The 21,677-nt window shown below is 43.8% G+C and overlaps 1 protein-coding gene across 1 annotated transcript; it reads right to left on the minus strand.

Annotated features, from left to right (window-relative positions):
- Positions 1-1,255: 1,255 nt before the first annotated feature.
- On the minus strand, positions 1,256-17,171 carry GPR26 (G protein-coupled receptor 26). Its single transcript, XM_085064635.1, has 3 exons — positions 15,990-17,171; positions 11,513-11,626; positions 1,256-6,403 (listed from the first exon to the last, which is right to left on the minus strand). Exons 1-3 carry the CDS (start codon positions 16,655-16,657, stop codon positions 6,172-6,174), a joined length of 1,014 nt encoding a protein of 337 aa, XP_084920761.1. The 5' UTR covers positions 16,658-17,171; the 3' UTR covers positions 1,256-6,171.
- Positions 17,172-21,677: the final 4,506 nt, after the last annotated feature.

The raw sequence follows: 21,677 nt of genomic DNA on the forward strand, positions 1-21,677 counted from the left end.
TTTATACCTCTCATGATATGAATGGTCCTTACTCACCCAAGCAACTCCACTGTCCTTGCAGCAAGGAGTTGTAAAACCAGCTCCTAACATTTTAATTTTTAAAATCAAATAATCCTCTAATAGTCTAATCTAGGGGCAAAGGTTCATATCTAACTGTATCTGGAAGGGTTTAAGACGTTACATTCCTGCAAGAATTCAGAAGGGAATCATTAGTGATTGCCAAATAGATGGAATTTTTATCCTAAAACAATCCTAAGAAAATAAAAACGCTGTGAAAAAAAATCCTAAGGTTTAGAAAAATGCCCTGTGTATAAATAAAGTTAATCAAGGCACCTCTTAGTTACCTATTTGTATTTTCCAAGGCAATATGTGATAATAGTTTTCAAATCTCTTATCTGGGAAGCCCTATGGTTTCTGCTATAAAACGACCCATTCTTTAATCTGGCTGATGCAGGCAGCTTTGTTTTACTTGACTGAGGCTGGGCACAGAGCACAGAGAACTTGTCCCCAGCCTTGTCCCCTGTTTGCTGTGTGACCCTGAGGGCACCAAGTATTTTACTGACTTTTTCCACACAAAATTCATTAAATTAATGAGATTTCTTCCTTTGTATTCTTTTTTTCTTCTGCTGCTCATTGATCCCATTAGCAAAACAGAAGGAGAATTTACATCTCTGCACAAGGGTTTAGTGCTCAGGAGGTAAACTAAAACACTTTGGTATCTGACAGGGCTTTTTCAAGGTTTTGTTCAAGAGCTCAATGCAAGTGCAATCCAGCAGAGCAGGACAGTGGTGGGCAGCAAGGAGAAGCTGCAGCCAGCTCTGCACCATGGACCTGCTGCATTCCCAGGAATATCTCACTGGATGCTCTGGAATTTCATTCAAAAGCACTGCATCCAAATCCCAAGAGAATGGAGGCTTTTGATTTTTTACTCTTTGCATGACTTTTAAAAAATGTTTGTTTTAAAGCTCTAATTGTAGAATGACAGTGACTAGAAAAGAGTTTTATAATAGCAGAAAGATGGAGAGGGACTTTGGACAAGAGCAGGTAGAGACAGGACAAGGGGAATGGATTCAAACTGAGAAAGAATAGGTTTAGATTGGATATTGGGATGAAATTCTTCCCGTTGAGGGTGGGCAGGCCCTGGCACAGGGTGCCCAGAGAAGCTGTGGTGCCTCTGGATCCCTGGAAGTGTCCAAGATCAGGTTGGACAGGGCTTGGAGCAACCTGGGACAGTGGAAGGTGTCCCTGCCATGGCAGGGGTTGAACCTGATGGGTTTTAATGTCCCTTCCAACCTAAACCACTTTATGATTCTATTATTCAGTAATAATTCCAAATTTAAATCCTTTTCCTACATTAGAAATATAGACATTTGTGACAAACTATAGCAACTTCTTCAGGTCATTAGATCAGCAGTGTTTGCTTAAAACCCAACAATCCTAAATACATATTTACACCACACACACCAGGAGTACAGGTAAGAAGCTGACATTTTACAAAGACTGCAGCAGCTCTTTTCTCCATGTAAACTTTTACAACCTCCCCCAACAGGGACAGCTGCCTCTTGGAGCAGGATGGTTTTCCTAAAAAAAACCACCCATCGAAAATTTTCTCTATGTTGAATGCTGAAAGCACAAAAAGCAAATTAAAAAGAAATGGATTTAAGGCTACAATGTTGTCGTTCTCACTTCTTCAGGTCTGGGGAGGTTACAAAGCTATCATCCCTGATCCTGTGCTCAGCCCTCCCAATCCAGCAAAGCAAACACACACTGACTGTGGGATCAGAATCCAACTGAGCTTTCTGGGCTGATAGTGATTTTGAGAGTCAAGCAACAATGAGCTAACAGAGGTGATAAGTCTCTGTCTCTGCTTTTAAGCTTTGTTTAATCATGAAAACATTGAGTGTGGGGAGAAGACAGATCTAACAGTAGTGAAAAGCAATTTCCAAAGGGTTGTTCCAGGGATATTCACTCTACATGTGAAAATGTGTAGGACAAGAAATTCAGAGCCTTCTTCATTTAGGATTAGGAGAGGTGAGGGAGCTATGAAACCTTAGGCATGTAAGTCCAGAAAAAACTCACATTCTGCAAGTGACCTAAACCTCCTGGACTTTAAGAATTATACTCTCAGGTCATTCAAACAGTGTGAGTAGGTTCCATAAAAACCATCTGGAAACCCTTAGAGTCCTCCCAAACCCAGAAGGATCCTCCAGTGGGAGCTACAGTGCTTTGACAGGATTTTCACCTTTCTCTTTGGAATGAGTGAAAGTCTGAGAGGCTTGGAGAGCTCTCAGGGTGGAAATAGGGCACTGGGAAAAGCCCATTGCAGCCAGGGAATCCTATATAATTGCAACTGCAGCAAAGCCAGTTTGTACTTCCCAACCTCCCTGACCCTCAGCCTTCATCCACATCTATTCCTGCCTCACTTTTGGAACCTCCTCAAGATGTTCTGATACAGCTGTTTTTTGAATTTAGGTCTAAAATGCCTTCTCAAAGTTATTTTATTATAAAACATCCCTGCCACAAGATTTTACTGTTGACCTGAAGCAGACCAAGATAATTTCCTAGATGCATTGGCAAAATTGAAAAGGTAAATCACTATCAGAGGCAGGGATGTGCCTTTTGGGGGCTGAACAAGGTGATTTCCAGAGGTCTTTCCAACCTCAGCTGGGCTCTGATGCTGTGATATGTGTGGCTACTGCAGCAGCAGCTGCCAGGCTCCAGAAGGATTTGTCTGGAGCATTTTTAATGTCTAGATTTTATCTTTTTCAGACATAAAGGAGGTTCTAAAAGGTCTGATTTGGGGCTAGTGAAAAGAGTTTGTTAGGGTGTTCTGATCAGAGATTAAGAACAGGTATAGAATTGAAATGTTTATGTGATTGCCTGACATTGAAAGTGAGCATTTGCACAGCCCTGAATCCTGTTTACATCCTTCCATTTGTAAACACCATTAATACAGGGCCCCACACCTTAAGACAGATCTGGATAAAAAACCTCACTTGAAAAGATCTAGATAAAAAAACCTAGATCTGGATATAAAACCTGGATAAAGTCCTCTGATGGACCCAAACCTCAGGTGAAACAACCAATTATTATTTTGATTTATGTCAGAAGATGGCCTGGTACTTATTAATTGTTCAACAAACCCTTATCAGCCTCTCAGAGCTTTTGCCAAATGCAATTACCCAGATCTTCACATTCAAACTGGCTCAAGAACATAACAGAAACCAGGATCACAGTTCACAGTCAGGGCTCTGAAATTCTGTAAAAACCCTTAAAATGAACAAAGGGAAAAGCTCAGAATCCACGAAAAGACATAGTGGACTACATTCTCTGAATCATCTGCCAGTGTTCTGCCTGCCAAATTTACAAGATATGAAGGAAATGTTAATTGAACATGCTTGTGAGGAGTAGATATTGCATATGGGTCACAGATACCAACAAACAGAAAACTGCATATTGCCTAAGCAGCTGCCCAGATTTGGCACATGCAGCTCCAGATTTTGGGCACACACTGCAGCCAAACTTTACGAACTTTTTCAAAAATATTTAAGTAACAAATGGAAATTTCCCCACCCCGCCCTGCACACGTGTGTGATAGACAAGAGAACAGTTCTGCCTCATGAGCAGAGATCATAAATAGTGTGCATTACGTTTACCATTGTTATTTTAACTCACTGGAGTCAAAGTGTTGTATAGTACATATAATACTCAGCAGACAGATAGTTACTCATATCTACATTCATCACTGAGACACACATTTTAGAAAATTTCGCCAGCTGCCTATAAGAATTCAGCTGAATATGTAGCACTTAACAAGCCACAGTATCATATTTTGAGTATCCTATGAAATGCCATCAGGAAATGTTGGGGTATTATTTTTATTTTGTGTACTGAGGCAGTTTGTCAAGCACCAGCATTTACAACTCCTGCTTGCTTCAGATGGTCAACATATGACAGAGAGCTGATGCAAGGAAGGGGAAATTATATCTATTCTCTGTTATAAGATTAATTATAGAAGAAAGGCACCATGAAAGACAGACAAATCTTTAAACACATACAAGGGGAGAGATTTATTGCTCATGGTGGGATATAAATCAACCAGAGACTGACTGTGATACACAAGCGTAATGAGACAAGTCCAGTGCTGTATTCTCCATCTTTTGCTAGAAGTCCTAAATATATTATGTTTTTGTGGGGTTTTTTATTCCTGGGAAATTATCTTACTCTCATTGAATTTGAAGGTTTAAATATTTCTGGAGCTGCCCTTATTGACATACAAACCTCCCATTGACTTTGCCATCAGCTCCATGTGTAAATTCACAACAGCCATGGACTTTCCTGGTGCAATTTAGTAAAAGTGATCTTGTTCAAACACGCTCAATATAGAGCTTTTTATCTTTTAAACTCAGTAATAATCAACTTTCTAACATCCTGTATTCTAATATAATAATACAATCTATAATCCAATCATCCATATGTCTTGAATCTCTCAATAAACAAGAATTGAACTGGGTGTCTTTATCTGTTGCACCTGAGAAAATTATGTTAAGCCTAAGAAGCAAAATGATTAAAATGAGGTAGACTATTTAATCTGGCTAAGGGCTCATTTGAATGCAGTGTTGTAAAACCTTACTTAAATTCTGTGGCTTTAATTATGTGTGGATTTTAATGTAATTATGCATTTTTTAATAACTGAAATTAATAATTAAGCTGAAAAATTTTGTGTGCATGGTAGCTGATAATCTTCAGATACTAACTGAGGCGTTGCTCCACATTCACTGACTTTGGGGTGAATCCCTCACTGAGCTCCCAGTCTGAGCTTTGAAGCAGAGGCCAGAAAATTCAACAGAGGACATTTTTTGCAACATAGCAAGCCCTTTCCTCAGGTGAGAGCAGGAGACAACTAAAAGGTAACCCCACATTTTTACTACTTGGGGCCTTATTTTCTCAGCATGGCATTGACAGCTGGAATATGAGTGAGGATAGATGGCAGCACAGCCAGTTGTGTCAGCTCTTATTTAAGCTGCCATAGCATTCATGAAGCCTAATTAACCAAGCTTATTTTAAAATCTGGGCATGCATCTGAGTGCATGGTAAATGTTAATAATGTTCCCATGCAGAACTGCAATCCAGAGCTAGAAAGATTTGTACTGAAACCTTCAGAGGTTTGCATGTTCAGATGTGGATTCAGATTATTGGCTCCACTTTCATGGTGGAGAGGGGAACTATTATTTGTGCTCCACTTGCTTTGGAAATTACACTTGAAACTCAGCTTTAGGCTCATCTTTCCTTTAAGTAGGAAAAAGGAACATGATTAATAATGCCTCAGAAAAAGAGATTTGTTATTTTTCCTCCTGGGCACAGGGCCCAGATCTGCAGCTTTGGGCAAAATCCAGCTCTTCAGAGCTCAGATATAGGGAAGGTAGGCAGGAGGCATCCTGGTCTTTCCACCCTGTCTACCATATTCGTATTCTCCTAAAATTTAATGGGGAGAATATTAGTGGGATTCTGGGTAAATAAGTTTAAAAATTTAGAGAAGACATGGCTGAATCCAGCCTGTAACATACTTCAAAACTGTTTTTTCTCCTCCTTCAGTTCTACAGTATTGTTCCAAAAATATATATCAGAAAAGGCTGAGCTGCATTGGGTGCTGGATGAATATTTTTTTTTTAACTTTTCCCTTTAAGATATTTTCTACACATAACCTTCTCAAGCAGCTCGGGTGGGGTGGTTTTTGTAAAGCCACACTGGCAGCTACATCAGAGGGAGCTTTACCTGCAGCCAGTGACAAACACAGCACAAATATTCCCTGTGCAGCTTTTTAGAACAATTTTACAGCAATACCGCTTTGCTCCCATTTCTTTCACGAGTCCCTCTGCTGAGGACTGTTTTTTTAATCTATAGATGCAGCTGCTGGTGGCAATCAATGGGAGATTTGTATTTGTGGAGCCTGCAGGACCACGGATCAATATCTCTCTTCCAGTCAGAGGCAGGAGGTCCAGAGCAGCCTGTCCCCCTTGGATGTGACATGGGCTACTGGAGGGACATGGGCTGGGCTTCACCCTGTCCACAGCTGCCTCCCAAAACCTGGGCAGCTGAGGAGAGCTCCTAGGGATGGGCCAGTTAGTGTTGTGTCACAAATATCACTTTCTGTGTCCCATACCAGGCTCCTCATTCGTTCAGCTGCGGAACGTTGCGGTTGTGCGATTCTCCCGCCAGCGCCGAGGAGTTGATGGAGCTCCTCTTGAGGATCTTGTTGATGATGTCCTTCCACGTCTTCTTGTACTGGTGCCGCAGCAAAGAGTACACAAAAGGGTCTGAGACAGCTTTGCTGTAAGCTAAGCACTTGGAAATGATCCCCCAGTGGGAGTTGATGTGGACCACGGAGGATAATTCAACAAGTCTGGGGAAAGAGGAAGGGTGGAAGAGTGAAATGTTAAAAACAACTCTAAGCCATCAACCCACCCCAAATCCTCAAATTATTGCTGGGCAGTTGCAACAAAAGTAAAGAAAAAAAAGCCATATTCATGAAAATGTGTATACTGTCCTTCTCTTATAAATTTTAAAGACCGCAAATGTATACTTGAGGTCTGTTTGCCCAACTGCCATTGCTTGGTCTTGTGGGAATCATACTCCTCTACCATTAGCAATATAAACATCAGCATCAGCCTGAGCTCGTGGTTCTGAGTCCCCTCTGGAGTATCAGAGCCACCTCACCAGTGCTATCCAGCCCTCTTGGCCAGTCCAACTCCTAGAGGGAGTTTGATGCTTTCAAACGGTTTGAGTTGTAGAAGCACACAAGGAAAATTCATCACTGGGAGATGGTGTGTTGTATCTTGAATTCAAAACCTGGCCAGTTCAAAGGGCAAGGATTCACATTTGCAACAAACTTAGCAAGGCAAAATTGTTAAATCACGAAGGGAGGGGGAGAGGGAAGAGCTGCTCATACCTGCACTGACCCAGATAATTCAATATTTACTGAGAGAGAATTTTTGACAGCAAAATATTGATAACTGCCCATGTCTGTGAGCAACACCAAAGGGCAGCTCCATAGCTGTTAGAAATTATTGATTTTAATAGAGGACAAACAGCCACATGTGCTGTACAGAGCCCCACGTGGCAAATCAGATGTTTGCTGAATCTGTCTGCAGCAGCAAATGTTTTTAAATCTGCCTGGGAAATATTCAATTGCTCACTGTTCACCAGTCAAAGCACCATTTCCAAGGAGCATTCTGAAGGGTGGCTCCTGCAGCAGCAATGACAATAACGTTGGTACTTCAAGCAGTTTAGAGATGAAGATTTTTTCCCCTCAGTCGTTTTATTCCAATTCACCTTTCACTACGACATACTGTTTAAAATAATTCTGGCAAATGACACAGTCCAGTCAATGTGAGAGGCATTTCAGGAGGGCAGGGAATGGAACATGCAAATACTTGGGAATTGTTTGTGCCACTCCACTGGTGCTGCTTGGCTTGGAGATCCCAAAGAATCCCCATCTGTCCCATTTCTCTCTCATCTCGACTAAACAAATGTTCTTTCAACCTCTCCTTGTAACTCATGGTCGTTATCTTTCCTACAAAGTAAGATCAGCACTGAGACAAAATGTTCATCTGCTCGAGTTTCCAGGTGGTCTCATCTGGTGTATTCGCTCTTCTTGAATAAAATGCAGCTTATGACATCCACATTAATGTGCTCTAAAATGAGAATTGACAATTTGGAAATTAATCATCTACCGAGTCATATTTACTTTGTAATCTACCGCGAGCCATCCTTGTTGTTCTCCACTTCATTTATTTGATGCCTACTTCACGTTTTGAGTTTCATCGCGTTGAGTTTCATTTGGATGATTTATTTCTACTGAGTGCTTTACAGATGTGAATTTGATTATGTTTAATTAAATTCAGCGGATGCCTTGAATAACTAAAATATGACAAATTTGTGTCTGAGGCTCCGTCAGTCAGTTCTACGAGACATTAACAATCTCCATTTAAAGCACATCAAACAGACACTTCAAGCTTAGACCTGCTAATTTTACCTTCACTGACTGTTCAAATGAAAAGCCTACACTTCTATTAACAAAATCTTAAATATTTTCCTTGCATTCCATAAGCTTTCTTGACATTTACACATTTTTCAATTCTCATGTATTATTTTTTATAGTAAATTACACTTGCAGTTATCAAGCAGCAAACATGGAAATGCAGCCAAACCCTGAGCTATGCATTTCCATTTCATGTACAAACAATTAAATGTCAGCCTTTCAAGGCATATCACACAATTTATTGCCTTTGAAAGGTTTTGTTTCTCATTTGTGAGGGAAATTATATGCATAGCTTCCATTTTCATGAAATGTTTCAGCCTAAAAGAAGACATTTTCAGTGAAGGAACATTAATATTTCAGTGCTACCTGTAAATTAAATTTTACAGTATCAACTACATAATTCCCTGGCTTGCTTTCAGCCTCTTTTCTACTGTCTGGTCCTCAAATCCTTTTTATTTCAAAGCTGTTAGCTCTTTTTCTGTGATATTTTAGAATATCTGTGATATTCTAAATATATAGAATATTCTGTGATATTTTAGAATTTTTTTCTGTTCATATTTTAGAAACTCATAATTCTGTAGGGTGTCTCATGTCAGCTGGCTATCCAATTATTTTATTTCCCCTTCATTAAACAAATGAGAATGACACGTTGAAGAGCATGGCCTTGATCTCCTCCACACATAATCCACACTGGAAATCCTTTATTTACACTTGCAGTTAATCACTCCACTAAATAATTTTATTGAATATGTGTCCATCCAGCTGGGAGGCTGAAGAACCCAAGTGACAGAAGAATTCTGAGGATCTATAGATGCAGAGGGCAAACTGTTTAAAAATAGGATTTGCCTCCCCTCTGTACCCCAGAGATGATACAACAGAATTTTAATCTTCTTCTGCCTGTTCCACCATCCTCCTCTGTGACCTGAGGGCTTGGGACTCTGAACTTCTGCCTGCTATTACTTCAGGATTTTTAATTTAAGGACAATTTCCTCACACATCGACAGCATTTATTAACTTACATGAGCAAAGTTCTGTATTTCGGTAGGAAATGCCTGGAGTTGGAAATTAATATTAGAAACTGGTATGACTTATCTTCATTTTTCTTATGAAAAAGACCCTTGGAGAAAAGAGGTTTGGAACAAGTCTATTTAATTGCATAATGATAAATACAGCAGAGGAAGAGATGTGTACCAATGGAATATTTTACAAGCCAAGAAACAAGCTATGCCTAGAAAAGTATAATATGGGGGAATACACCTGTCATGCTGGTAAAATGGAAACACTAGACAGGAACAATCAGATTCTGTTGCACCACTTAAGGTCATCCACTGAACAAATGAGAATAATGTTTTCTTGATAAAAGAAATGCCTAATCTGATTTTTACCTCAATGTGGTCTGAAAAACTCTGGTTTATCCAGAGGAGCATTTATCTGTCTGGGAACATGGGCACAACTCCTTCAAGGGTTCATGGAGCTCCTAGAGACAGCTGTTTATTTTTAGTGTGGAAACAGGAAGATGTTCCAGTAAAACTTTGTGATTTGCTGCTGTCAGCCCCCAGGACAGGGAATACTTAAAAGCATGTTTAATTGAGGTGTATCGCTGATTGGAGCTGACTGAGAGGCTCTCCCTCTCCTGACTTCTGACTGCTTGAACTGTGATTGATTGCACCTCTCTTGTGACTTCAAAGCACTGGGCATAGTCCAGAAAACACTACTCACACAATTAAAATCCAATTCTCCTAATCCCCTCCATGTGCACACCTTCAGCCCTGTGTGTGAGGCCAGGGAAAGCAGGGGATGAGTATCCAGGAACACCCAGACCTCAGAGTGACCTGCAAATGTCCTGCAAGGTCTCCCAGAGAGCTTGGGAGGAGAAAGCAAGCCAGGGAATTATGTAGTTGATACTGTAAAATTTAATTTAGAGGTAGCTTTGAAATGTCTAGTGATCCCCCTAGACAGGTCAGAACTGAAAAGGCCACGAATGTGGGAGACTTCACCCCTCCTGACATGCCTGGCCAGCTCCCAAACCAGCCCCAAAACATCCTCATGCATCCAGGGCCTGTGTTTTGCCTCTCCTCCTCATCCCTCTCAGTGGAGAAGCTGCACCTCAGCAGAGCAACGTTTCAGCGATCCTTGCACAGACTAAAGAGAGGAGGCTCAGGGTTTTCCTAACCCCTCTTGTCTATCTTAAGGCTACTGGGACACAAAGTGGGACACCGTGGAGTGAAGAGGAGGTGGGGAGGTGGTGCCTGAGTACTGAGATGCCTTTCGAGGAGCATAAAAATACTCCTGACAGCTCTGGTTAGAGCACTCACTGTCACTCAGGAGGAGCTGCCAGCTATTCTGTGGCTGGGAGGATTTTCATTAAGTTCAGAGACCAAACATAAAAGAAAAGTAACCATTTGCAAAAAGTCAGATACTTTATATAGTTTGAGAATTAAGGCTAAATGTCCTTAATTACAAATCCTTTAATACCATTTAAGTGTGTGGCTTGCAGTGGTGTCTTGTGGCCACTAAGTGAAAGTGAGGGTAATTATAGTAAATTACTTTTATTTTCTAATTCTGGAAACTCAGGTTATTATACTGAATTGGAAAAACTCAGGGTGGGCTATGTGCTCACTTGTATTGGCTCTTAATCCAGCTGTTTCAACGATTCTTGTAAGGTGAATTTGACTGAAGTCAGCCCCACTAATTTCTGTTTAATAGTATTGAAATAGGAGATACTTTAATTTTTTTCTTTCTTTCTCTGTTGTGCATAGCAGCATCTCAGTTTTTCCAGAGCCTTTATTAAAAGAATGCAAGCTGTAAATTTCCTTCAACAGCTAGATAACTTTTTTCTGGATATACTCACTTTCTAATACTTTATATTTCATAGGAGTAATTTAGTGTTTTCCACAGGAGCCATTTCCAGAGATAAGCTGGTGGATAGACATCTGGCAATGTCTATCAAAATCAAAATAACTCTTTTTAGTTGTGAGCCAGCACAGCTTTGCTATTTGATGTTTATGACTAATAAACTCTACCCAATCAGACAAAACTGTTGTTTAAGTCTGTGGAACATGTTCTCACCTCAGCTAGATCTTGCTGAGCAGATTTTTACAGTCTGAGCTGTTCAAACAAATGTTTCCCTGGAGATCAACCCCTGGACCAGGGAGTCAATCAGAGCAGTAGGTGACAACTGAAAAAAGGTCTGCAAAACCTCATGGACTGAAATCCTAAATCCCTCCTGTGCAAGCAGCACATGGGCTGGGCTGAGTGAGCAGAGTCTGACCCATCAGGACTGAGGGGAGAAGCACTGTGGCATTCTACATCATTTGTTAGCTCAGTAAACACAATCTCTGCCATAGGAGTGGAAATGGTCCATCCAATTTTCCCAGAAGCCTGGAATCCTTTCCTGGCTCAGAGCTCCCTACTTCCCTGAGTTAGGAGTGCATTTCAGCAGCCTTTCCCAGGATGGAGGTTCACACTTACCTTGTAATTACATAAGGTGCAAAGCAAAGTATGAAAGTACCGATAAAGGTACTGATTTTCTTGGTCGCTCGCTGCCTCCGCCTCCTCTGCTCTTCCAGACAACGCTCTCGCACGCTGTGGGGCATTCAACACAAACATCAATCAGAATATCAGGCAGCAATTTGCAATGCCTTCACTGTGGAGTGATGGAAAACAATCCTTCCTGAGTCTGTTATAATTGTAAGCCAATACCACTGCATTTATGTGGGATAATACCAAGTATTAGTGCATTTTCTTACCACCCTACCCTTTGCAAAGTTGCTGATTGTACATTTATGTGCATCCACCCCCATTATATCAACTGATCTATAGGAAATTTGGTGGAATTCATCCTTGAATTCAGTTTGCAGCTCCTTTTGGAACTAAACTGTATTTGTTCAGTTCAGAGATTTGGCAAGTATCCAGTGTGGGATGGGCAGCACACTACTTCCCTGGAAACAGCGATTCCAGCACCACTGCCTTGGAGAGGAGAAACTCCCAGCAAGATTAGCAACAAAGCAACAAAACCATAGTGGGGAAAAGAATAGTCTGAACCTTCAGCTCAACGTGGGGGCAGTCACTGTGTCCCGTAGCTGTGAGTTGTGTGGCCATAAATATTCCATCAGCCCATGCAGATCCACAGAGCTGCTGTGCTGATTGCTCTACAAGGCTGGAATTGTTTAATAAATCCACAGTGCTGGGATATCCTCATTCCTCACCTCAAACCAGCCCCATTTCTGACTAAATAGGTGCAAATTAGTCACACCCTGGGGTTTTTCCTACCTATGGCATTTTAGGATGAGAGCTTCCCCTTTGAGATTCCCTTTGGTGGTGTCAGCAGGACACTAGAGAGCTCCAAATTCCCTTGCTGTGCCAGCAAGGAGCACAGGGCTGAGACCTTGCTTTCACTGCAAAAATATCTGAAATCAGCCCATTTGCTTGTGAAAACAGTGATTAATGTGAAAGCTCATCCTCTTCCTCTCTCTGCTGAAGTGACTCTTGTGCTCCCTCTGCTTTCTGAGGGAAGTGGATGAGTTCCTGTCTGCTCCAGACAGGTGGATGGGATGAGCAGCACTGGGACTTCCCACAGTGCCAGGACTGCTTGTGCCTAAATAAATCCCTTTGGAAAGGGCACAGCCAAAGCCAGAGTGCCATCCTGAGCCCTCGCTGTGCACATGGCAGTGCTGCCACATGTTGACTCCTTGCACAGATCTCACAGTGACAGTCACTTCTCAGGCAAAAGGAATGGGCTGGCCCGTGTCCTGCATTTATATACATATTTAAAAAAAAAACCGAACTGTTTGGCATTGGTCTCTTCATATTTGTTGTAAATTTTTAATTGATGACTCACTTTCAGGCTCCACACTCTCCCAGCTCTGAGGCTTGTGGCCATACCCTTACATTATTTACTTCATCTGCAAATGTTTTATCAACATCCAAACACATGTTATGTCCTAAGGATCTCAGTGTGTTTCAGTGATCTCTGTGGCAATGAGTTCTTATGTTCCTCTCTGGTTGTGCCAAAGAAATGGTGTTTCTTTTGTTCCATTCCATATTTTGTCTTATATTGCTGGTCCCCAGAGCAGCTATCATGATGTGATGAAATAAACACCCAAGGAAAAGTTTGTTCTCCTAACAAATTTTCTTTCTCTTAAATATGACACATTTAAAGGTATTACATGTTCTAGATGTGAGTTATTTGCAGCTAGAAATGACAGATGAAAAGGAAAAAATCCACCTTTTTGAGGGAACCTATGTGCTTTCAATTCTGCAAGAGCTGGGGAACTTGGAGTATTTTTATTTGCAGACAGATGATCTTAGAATTTCATGAGCTTTGTTAAATACCTTCTTAAATTCATAATATCTGAAGTACATGGTAATATAGGAAAGTGAATCCCCAAGGCAGGTTCAATTAGGGTGTTGTTTGGGAGGACAGGGTGGTGTATTTTTTATCTCTGTTTCCTCAGTTACATCTTTTCCTTCCTGGCACATCCAAAGCTGTCTCTCACTCCTGGAGCTCACCCATGACTGTCCTGGTAGACTTAAACCCATTTCTTTTGTTCAGCCTTTCCAGATGTATCCAATAAATACCAAAGCACAGAGGAAGGTATTTTATCTTCATGTAGACAATGTACACAGATGAATATTTTGCTTTTGCACATGCTTTCATGCTCTAAGATAAGACATATATGAGTTCCACCAGTGACATCAGTAATAGGACAGGATTATTGACTAAGCTTTCATTTAAAGATTTTAATTCTCTGGGAAATCTGAGATATATCCCTTTGAAGGTTTGGTACTTTAAACAAAGTTTATGAGATATTGGACCTTAAGATACGTAGAGCTGCATACACCAAAAAGATAGTATAGATACTTTAAGTGAAGAAATACATGGGTTAAGCCCTTAAGTGAAGTTTTGCCCAAATCTCCCCCAATACCCAAGATATTTTGGTCTTAAGAACAAAGAAAAAGCAGGATCCACTAAAAAAGCCTAAGCTAACTTGAAAGGATCTATGCCCTAAACACTCCCACAAATTTGTATGGTATTTGGAGGTTTCCTTTGTGCTCATCTTGAATGATCTTCAGGAGATCACTCGTGTCTTTCTAAGTCACAGGTAATAAAGCCATCTGTCACCACGCCTGTCACCAGACCCCCTGCGGGGGGATTCTGAGTCATAGGAAGCAGAGAATTGTCTGTACTTATTTCCCAGCATTGAAATGAACCTGCAAAGAGCCAGAGGAGTCAGAGTAGTCTAAAGTGGGACAGCCACCAGTTCTGCAATCTAGAAAACAAGCTGAAACCCTCTTTCCTTAGTGAGAGGCATTAGAATAACCTGATGCCAGAGGTAAGAGTCAGAGGTGCAGGTTGCTCACAGCAAAGTGGATGTAAAGCTCTGTCTCCCCCAAAGAAAGCATCATTTCCACAGCCCCACTGAATCCATCCCTCAGTGAGAGGATCACAAAATGCACAAACACCCTCAAATCAACCTCAACCAGGAAAAAAAATGCAGAGGGGAGGGAACAACACTGAGATTTTTGCCCTTTTACTAAACTTTGCCGTGCAGTCCAGGCATACTTTTCGCATTAGGCAAAACGAATGCAGTTTCCAACAGCCCTGGTGGGTTTATGGCACTTTCCTGGGAGTAACCAGCACATCTCCTCATGCTGCAGGAACTCAGGCAGTCGAGGCACAGTTCATCAGCCAGACAGCACGTAGGGCAGGAGGGTGTTTTTTTCCTCAGTGTGACTTGGTGAGTAAGGGAAGATTTATACCTGTATTTCTCAAGAACGGCAACAAGACTCGCCCGAAGTTCTGCTCTGCATTCTTGGTCAAGAGACAGCTCAGACAGCTTAACAGGAGAATTCTGAGCAAATGTTTCTGTTCCTCTGAAATGTGCTGCCCTGCCCTGATCCTTTCAGATTTATTGTCTTAGCCTCAGGCATCCCCAAAACATGCCCTGGTTTTGAGGACAGCCCCATGTGCTCTGAGCCTGCAGCTCTGCTCCTGGCTGGCTGCAAATGGTCCAGTGGTCACCTCCAGCTCGGGGAGCAAAGGGCAGCAGGGCTGGTCAGATGGGATGTGTGGTGTGGCACTGCCCTCTCTGTCTGCTCCCTGCTTTCCTCTCTTGCAGGCAGATTTCTTCCCTGTATCACACCCCAAACCTGCATCCCTTCCAGAGCTATACATTGATTATTCAAGCAAGATGTACAGCTTGTGCAGAATTCCACTTTTGCACACATTCCCCTCCTGCTTTGGTGCTTGCCTTCCAGCCCACAATCCTCCCAGTCCCTGGGGACCTCTCTCCTCCTGTGTAGGCACAAGGGACTTGCCTAAAACCCCTCGTTTGAAATGAGCTTTACACATCCCTTGTTTGCCACATTAACATTGCTACTGAATTCTCTCTCACTTAAGATTTAAGCACAGGCATTCGAGCGCGTGAATTTTGCAGATGGAATTCCCTTAGGATTCTGCCTTCAGGAATGATAAAGTTACAGAGAGCACAGCAATGGGGAAACTGCTGGGAAAAGGAGCAGCAGGCAGCATTCAGCTTCCCTTCCAAACTCCAAGGGATGTGTGCAGCCTCCTCCCTCCCAGGGATCCAGCAATGTTTTGGGCTGACAGTGCCCAAAAAATGCAAAGCTATCGACAGCTAAATCCACCTTTGGAGACAAAGGGCAGTGATCTGATTACCGTCTCAAAGGGAAGTGCATGCTTAGCTAAAACTGCCTGTTTCTTTGCTCTCCCTCCCAAAACAAGTCCTTAAACCTCACAAAAAATAAGTTCTGCAATCAGATTTAAACACACACGAAAAGAAACGTGCAGAATAGAAACCAGCCGGGAGGATGCTTGTTTTCTCCCCCTCCCCATCCCCTGCTGTTAGACAAATTAGCCTGTATTTAGCACATCACTGAGCCCCCTCCTCACTCCTCCAGCCGTGAACAGGGGCAGGAAGCTCACCTGGGATGGATGTCCACGAGCAGCACCAGGGTCTGCATGGTGATCACGTCGATCCGCTTACAGTGGAACCGTGCCACCTTCAGCACTTTGAGATATGTGAAACACAGGACCACGAGGGACAGGAGGAAGCTGAGGGCGTGAAAGACCCCAGTGAAAATCACAAACTGTGTCCTCTCCTCCGGTCGCTTGTTGTAGAGCGTGCAGGAGGCGTAGAGGTGGTGGAAACCCACCCAGGAGAGAGAAGCTGCCACGATGGGGAAGGACGCCGAGTGCAACCACGTGTAGCTCAGGATGAGAGCAGCATCTCGGTACCTCATCTTGGAGTGATAGCTCAGAGGGAAGACCACAGCAATCCACCTGTCGATGCTCAAAGCTGCCATGCTCAGCATGGAGTTGGTGGTGAGGAAAGTCTCCAGGAAGCCCACGGCGTGGCAGACCTGATCTCCGGCCGGCTGACCCTTATAAATGATCCCAGCCAAGGTCAGCGGCATGCTCGACACGGCCATCAACAGGTTGCAGAAGGTGAGGTTGAGGATGAACAATCCCGGGACCTGCTTGCGGATGTCGGCGCTGTACAGGAAGCACATCAGCACCAGCACGTTGGCCAGCAGGGCCACGAGCATCAGCACCACCACCACGAAAGCCAGCAGCAGCTCCCAGATGCTCATGGTGCGTCCAGTCACAGCAGGGACATCTCTGCAACTGCGCCTCGCCGGCTCCTGGGGACCATGGCGTGAGGTGTCCCCACCTCGCCCTCCTGCCCAGCCTGCTCCCTCCCGTGCATGCCCTCCGTGTTTTTAGAGGAGCTGCAGTTTTCTCCTCCAACCTCCCCCTCCTCGCTGCTCCTTTCCACGTCAACGCTTCCCGAGACGTGCACAAAAGCACTGGGAATGCCCATCAAACTGCAAGGAGGGCTTAAAAAATTTCAGCAGGACTGAACCACTGTCTCCAGTTGGTCTATTTCGAGGAGAGCGCGTTATTCTGAGGAGCTGCTCTCCTGAGATCCCTAATTATCAGCCCCAAGCTTGCAAGCAATCCACCGAGTGAATTGTGCTCCCTTTCTCCCTTGCTTTCTGCCTCTCTCTCCCTCTCTGCCTTTCTCTCCCCTCCCCTCTCCTCCAGCCCTCACTCCCTTCCAGGCTGAATGTAACCTGCTTTTTATGATCACAGATAAAAACCCCATTAATGGATTAAAGCATGCACACTGCTGGTGATTCGCAAACGTGATTATGTCATCCCTGCTCCACAACCCCTCCCCTTCTCCTTGCGACTGTGACTAGACTTTCCTCAAGAGAAATCCCATGCTTTCCTTTAATTGATTTAGCCATTAATTTGCAAACAGCCTTGTAACCGAATTCCTGCACTCCAGTGGATTTTCCTGCGTTTCAGAGCATCACTTGCAGTGCTGCTGCTTGCACTCAGCCAGGGCAGGGGTTTTCTTTTTCTCCTCATTAGCTGTGCTTAAAGAGATGGGGAGAAATGGATATATTCTGCTACTTCTCTGGAGCTGTCATTAGGCTACGGGAATGGTTTTACTGCTCTGGTTCAGCACTTTGCAGTTCGTTGTCTCCAAATCCGATGCGGAGGAGGAAAGTGATTGCTTTCCCTCCTCCTTTAAAAGCAGGGAAATCAAAGCCCAGATGCCAGTGCCACATGCCCAGGGTCACAGGGCAGGTGAGGGGCAGAGGCAGCATCGTGCTGTAGGTAGCTCTGTTCGCTCAGCCTTTCTCCTCTCCAGCAGTTTTTGCTTCCTCCTAATCAAAGCCTCCCTCCCTGTGAGGGTCAGCATCCTGTGAGATCAAAACCAAACAGCAGCTTGGCAAAGGGAATAGGAATGAGCCTGCCTTGCACATAATTAGGTGTCAAAATTAAGTTTGTTTTAAAGCACGGAGCGGGAGCTGTTTCCTCGCTGCTTTTCCTGTCTCTTTAAGTCAGTTTTAACTGGGGAGGCTGAGAGTTTGTGAGCAATCAGGACAGCTTTCTGATCAAGGCAGCCAAGCTTTAATCCCTGCACAATAAGAAGGCAAAAGATAGCCTGCAGCACAGTTATTGGGGCTTGGTAAGTGCCTCTGCACGTGTTGGAGCGCTCGATGCTCGGGCAGTTTTCCCTCAGAGCTCTCCAGAGCTGTGCATCTCCATGAACAGCAGCTGCTCACTGCAGCTCAGGAGCAGAGCTGGCACCCTGCACGCTGCCAGAGCTTGGCATGTTGGAGGAAAGCCTCCCTCACTTCAGTTTTGGTTTGTTTTGTTCACAAAAGCCAGGCTTGAAAGGGCTGATGGAGTTATCAAAACCACGAAGGAGTCCAGCTCTGCCCATCAGCCCTGAGAGCTCCCTGTCTGCAGAGCACAACTCCTCACGCTGAGGGGATGAGGAGTAGACTTCAGTGTCTGCCTCTTTTCCAGAGCCAGTGAAATGGTGGAGTGACCATCCCTGGAAGTGTTCAAAAAATGTGTGGATGTGGCATTTGAGGACGTGGTGGTGATGTTGGGTTGATGGCTGGACTTAATCACCTTAGAGGGATTTTCCAACCGTAGTGATTCTATGAGAAAAGCCCAAAGGTCACCCCTTCTTTAAATAAGAGGGGTTTTTACCCTCTCTGAAGAGGTGGACTAAGGAAATGAGGGAGAAAATGAGGGTTTTGCTGCTGCTTCACAGCACCAGGACCTCAGCAAGTTTCTTCTTTGGGTAGGAAGCAACAGCCCTGCTGAGAGGGATCTTCTGGTATTCCCAGCCTGAGCAGGGTGTCTGTGTGACACTCAGGGACAGCTCAAAGCTCAGCAGGCAGAAGCAGCTGCAGGACCACAGGAAGGTGCTGTGTGAGTTGAGAGTCACTGTGAAGAAAAATGTGGGAAAACTTGCTGTGAGACTAAGAAGAACAGGGGAAAAAATGGGAAAACCTGGTGATATATATATATATATATATATATATATATATATATGTATGTGAGAGGCAGGTACGCTGTGACAGTGGAAAAGGGGAATCTCACTCCCACTTGGCATCAAGGTGATTCCTGACTGTTCTTCCCACACTCAGAGTCCTGCTGAGCTCAAATGAGCCCTGCAAGACCCCCAGCTACATCAGGACTGGGGAATCCAGGCTTTTCTCCTGCCTTCAGTGCACGAGGCAATGGGTTTATCAGGGTTTCCTGACACAGCATGCTGTTATCCCTCCAGTGAGCTGTGCTGCCTCCAGGATTGGAAAGTTCTGCTCCTGAGTAATTCCCTGCTGTGATGGAGGTCTGGCAGCAGTGTCGAGCCTGGGGAACAGGGGGGGAGGAAATTTACGCCTGGAGAAAAAGGATTAGGGATGACAGTCGGGAAAAGAGGATTCTCCCTAAGCGATGGATGTGAAATAATGGGAGGCAGAATGAAAGAGTTCAGTGAGGCTGTGATGGAACATGGAAGGTCAGATTTGGAGGAAAATCTACACTCAAAGGGAATACCTTTGTAGATTCCAGGAGGAAGCTGAAGTTTTTTCTCTGTGTGTATTTTTATTCTGAAGGCCCAAGTGATTTACATAACTAATTCCCCTGCTGCTAATCCCTGCAGCAGAGGAGGTTTGCTGAGCACCACTGGGTTTATTTCTCATGTGCACCTGAGGGAGCACGATGGACTCAGCAAATGGCTTTGTTTGATACAAATCAGGAGGAAAGAATCTGCTGGGCATCTGTCGAGGGTTAACCCCAGCTGGGGACTGAGCACTGTGCAGTCACTGCCCCTTCCCCAGGGAATAGAATCCTGGGATGGAATCCTGGGATAGAATCACAGAGTTGTTTGGGTCAGAACAGACCCTAAGACCACTTAGTCCAAGGAAGACAAGGAAGATCTTTAGGCACTCATGGGATTTGACTTTGGTCTCTCTTCAGCCACAAACCCTACAAATCCTTGGCAGGGTTTCTTGCTGGAGGCAGAAGCCACAGCTGTCCCTGTTGGGGATGTCAGAGGTGACCTTTACACCTCCCCTCTCACCTTCACTGACCAAAAATTAATTTCCTTCAGCCCCTACTCTTCCTAGCCCCAGACAACAAGCATCACCAGTGGATCCTTGCCTGGCTCCTTCCTCTCCAGCAGGTTCCATGTGTGGCACACTGGGATTAACTGGGATTTCCCAGCCAGCCAGATGGTTTCTCTTGGGCCACCACTCTGGGGATGTGGGGAGAGAAACTCCACTGCTTCACCTCACAGCCAGGACAGCTCCACAGCTGCTCCCCAGAGCCCTCCTGGTGAATTATTCACGCTCGGGCTGTCACTGCCGCTTTGCTTCACGGAATTAAAGAAACATCAGGGCTGGAGGCACATGGCTGGTGCTCCTGGCACTCCTGCCTGCTGGATGGGTTTTTAAGGACTCTTAGGGCAGCTGAGGAAATCAAAGCAAGGCAGGAAGAGCAGGAAGGCATGGGAAGCTTTGAGTCAGGGAGGTTGGTGGGTGGGTGTGTGTGTAGGTGGACAGCAGAACTCTGCCTTTCCCTGAGCTCCTTCAGAGCCAGGTGAGAGTTTCCTTCCTGGGACCCATCCGGGGATGAGCAAGCTCTGTGACTTGGTCCCTCGGTGTTATTCTGGCAAATACAGGATGTTAAATGACATATTCCAGCACGGGGTTTGGTTCACAACTCATATTTTAGAGTCACTCCATATCAGCACCGTCAATGATGCAGATATTGAGTCACACTTCATCCTCACACAGAGCTCTGTTAGAGCAGCATTCCCTTAAAGGAGGGAGTGCGTGGATGGACCTGATTTATTTGGTTTACCTCAAAGACCAAAAGGGGGGCTCTAAATAGAGCTTGGTCTATAGATTTTAATTGCACTGCCATTTCTCACCCCAAAAACTATTTGTTAACAAAAAATAATTGGCTGTATTTTGTTTCTTTTAAAGAGAACAAGAGACTTCTAGTCTGGTTTTCTGATGTGTGTTTTTTTTTTTTTTTTGTTCTCAACCTATTTTTACTCCTCGCCTCTTTCTTAACGCTAATGAATAAAAGAGTAGCTAATGGGAAAATTAACATCTTTGAGAGATGTTGAAATACTCCAATTAAACAAACAAAATGCCGTCATACTTAAATTAGAATTAAATTAGTATATCCACAATATTGCAGCCTGTAGAATAATATCATTACTTAAGGTTAGAATTATTCAGCACACACCAACACCCTTTCTGTTTCAAACCTTTCTAGAAAGGATGATTTCCAGCCTCCAGGAACGGTTAGAATGTTATTATAGACTATTAGCTGGTTTGGGTTTAAATGGACCTTAAAGCCCATCCAGTGCCACCCCTGCCATGGGCTTGAGGAGATTCAGGGAGCTCTACCCAAGTGGGAAGGTGATGGAATTGAAAGGCTTTTATTCCTGGAAAGTAATGAAGCTCAGGGTGACCTCTCATAATGCCACCCATGATCTGCTGTCACTCCGGGATTTAAGCTGTCCTGGGAGAAGCAGTGAATATTTGAAATGCAGATGAAGAAGAAAGACAGTCGCTAATTAAAAGACCTCAAATATTCCTGGTTGTCTGAAGACAGGTGATGCAAATTAATTCCCAATTCTTGTGGAGTGAAGGCAGGATAGAATTTGCTCGATGTTACATTTTATATTGGTCCTGTAAGTGATATAAGTGATATAAGTGACACCTGTCACATCTACTCTGCTCTAGATAGAATTTGTTCGCTTTACCCTGTACTCCTTCAAAATGT

This window comes from Lichenostomus cassidix, chromosome 6, assembly GCF_008360975.1.
Source record: "Lichenostomus cassidix isolate B80296 chromosome 6, HeHo_3.0, whole genome shotgun sequence".
Lineage (NCBI taxonomy): Eukaryota > Metazoa > Chordata > Aves > Passeriformes > Meliphagidae > Lichenostomus > Lichenostomus cassidix.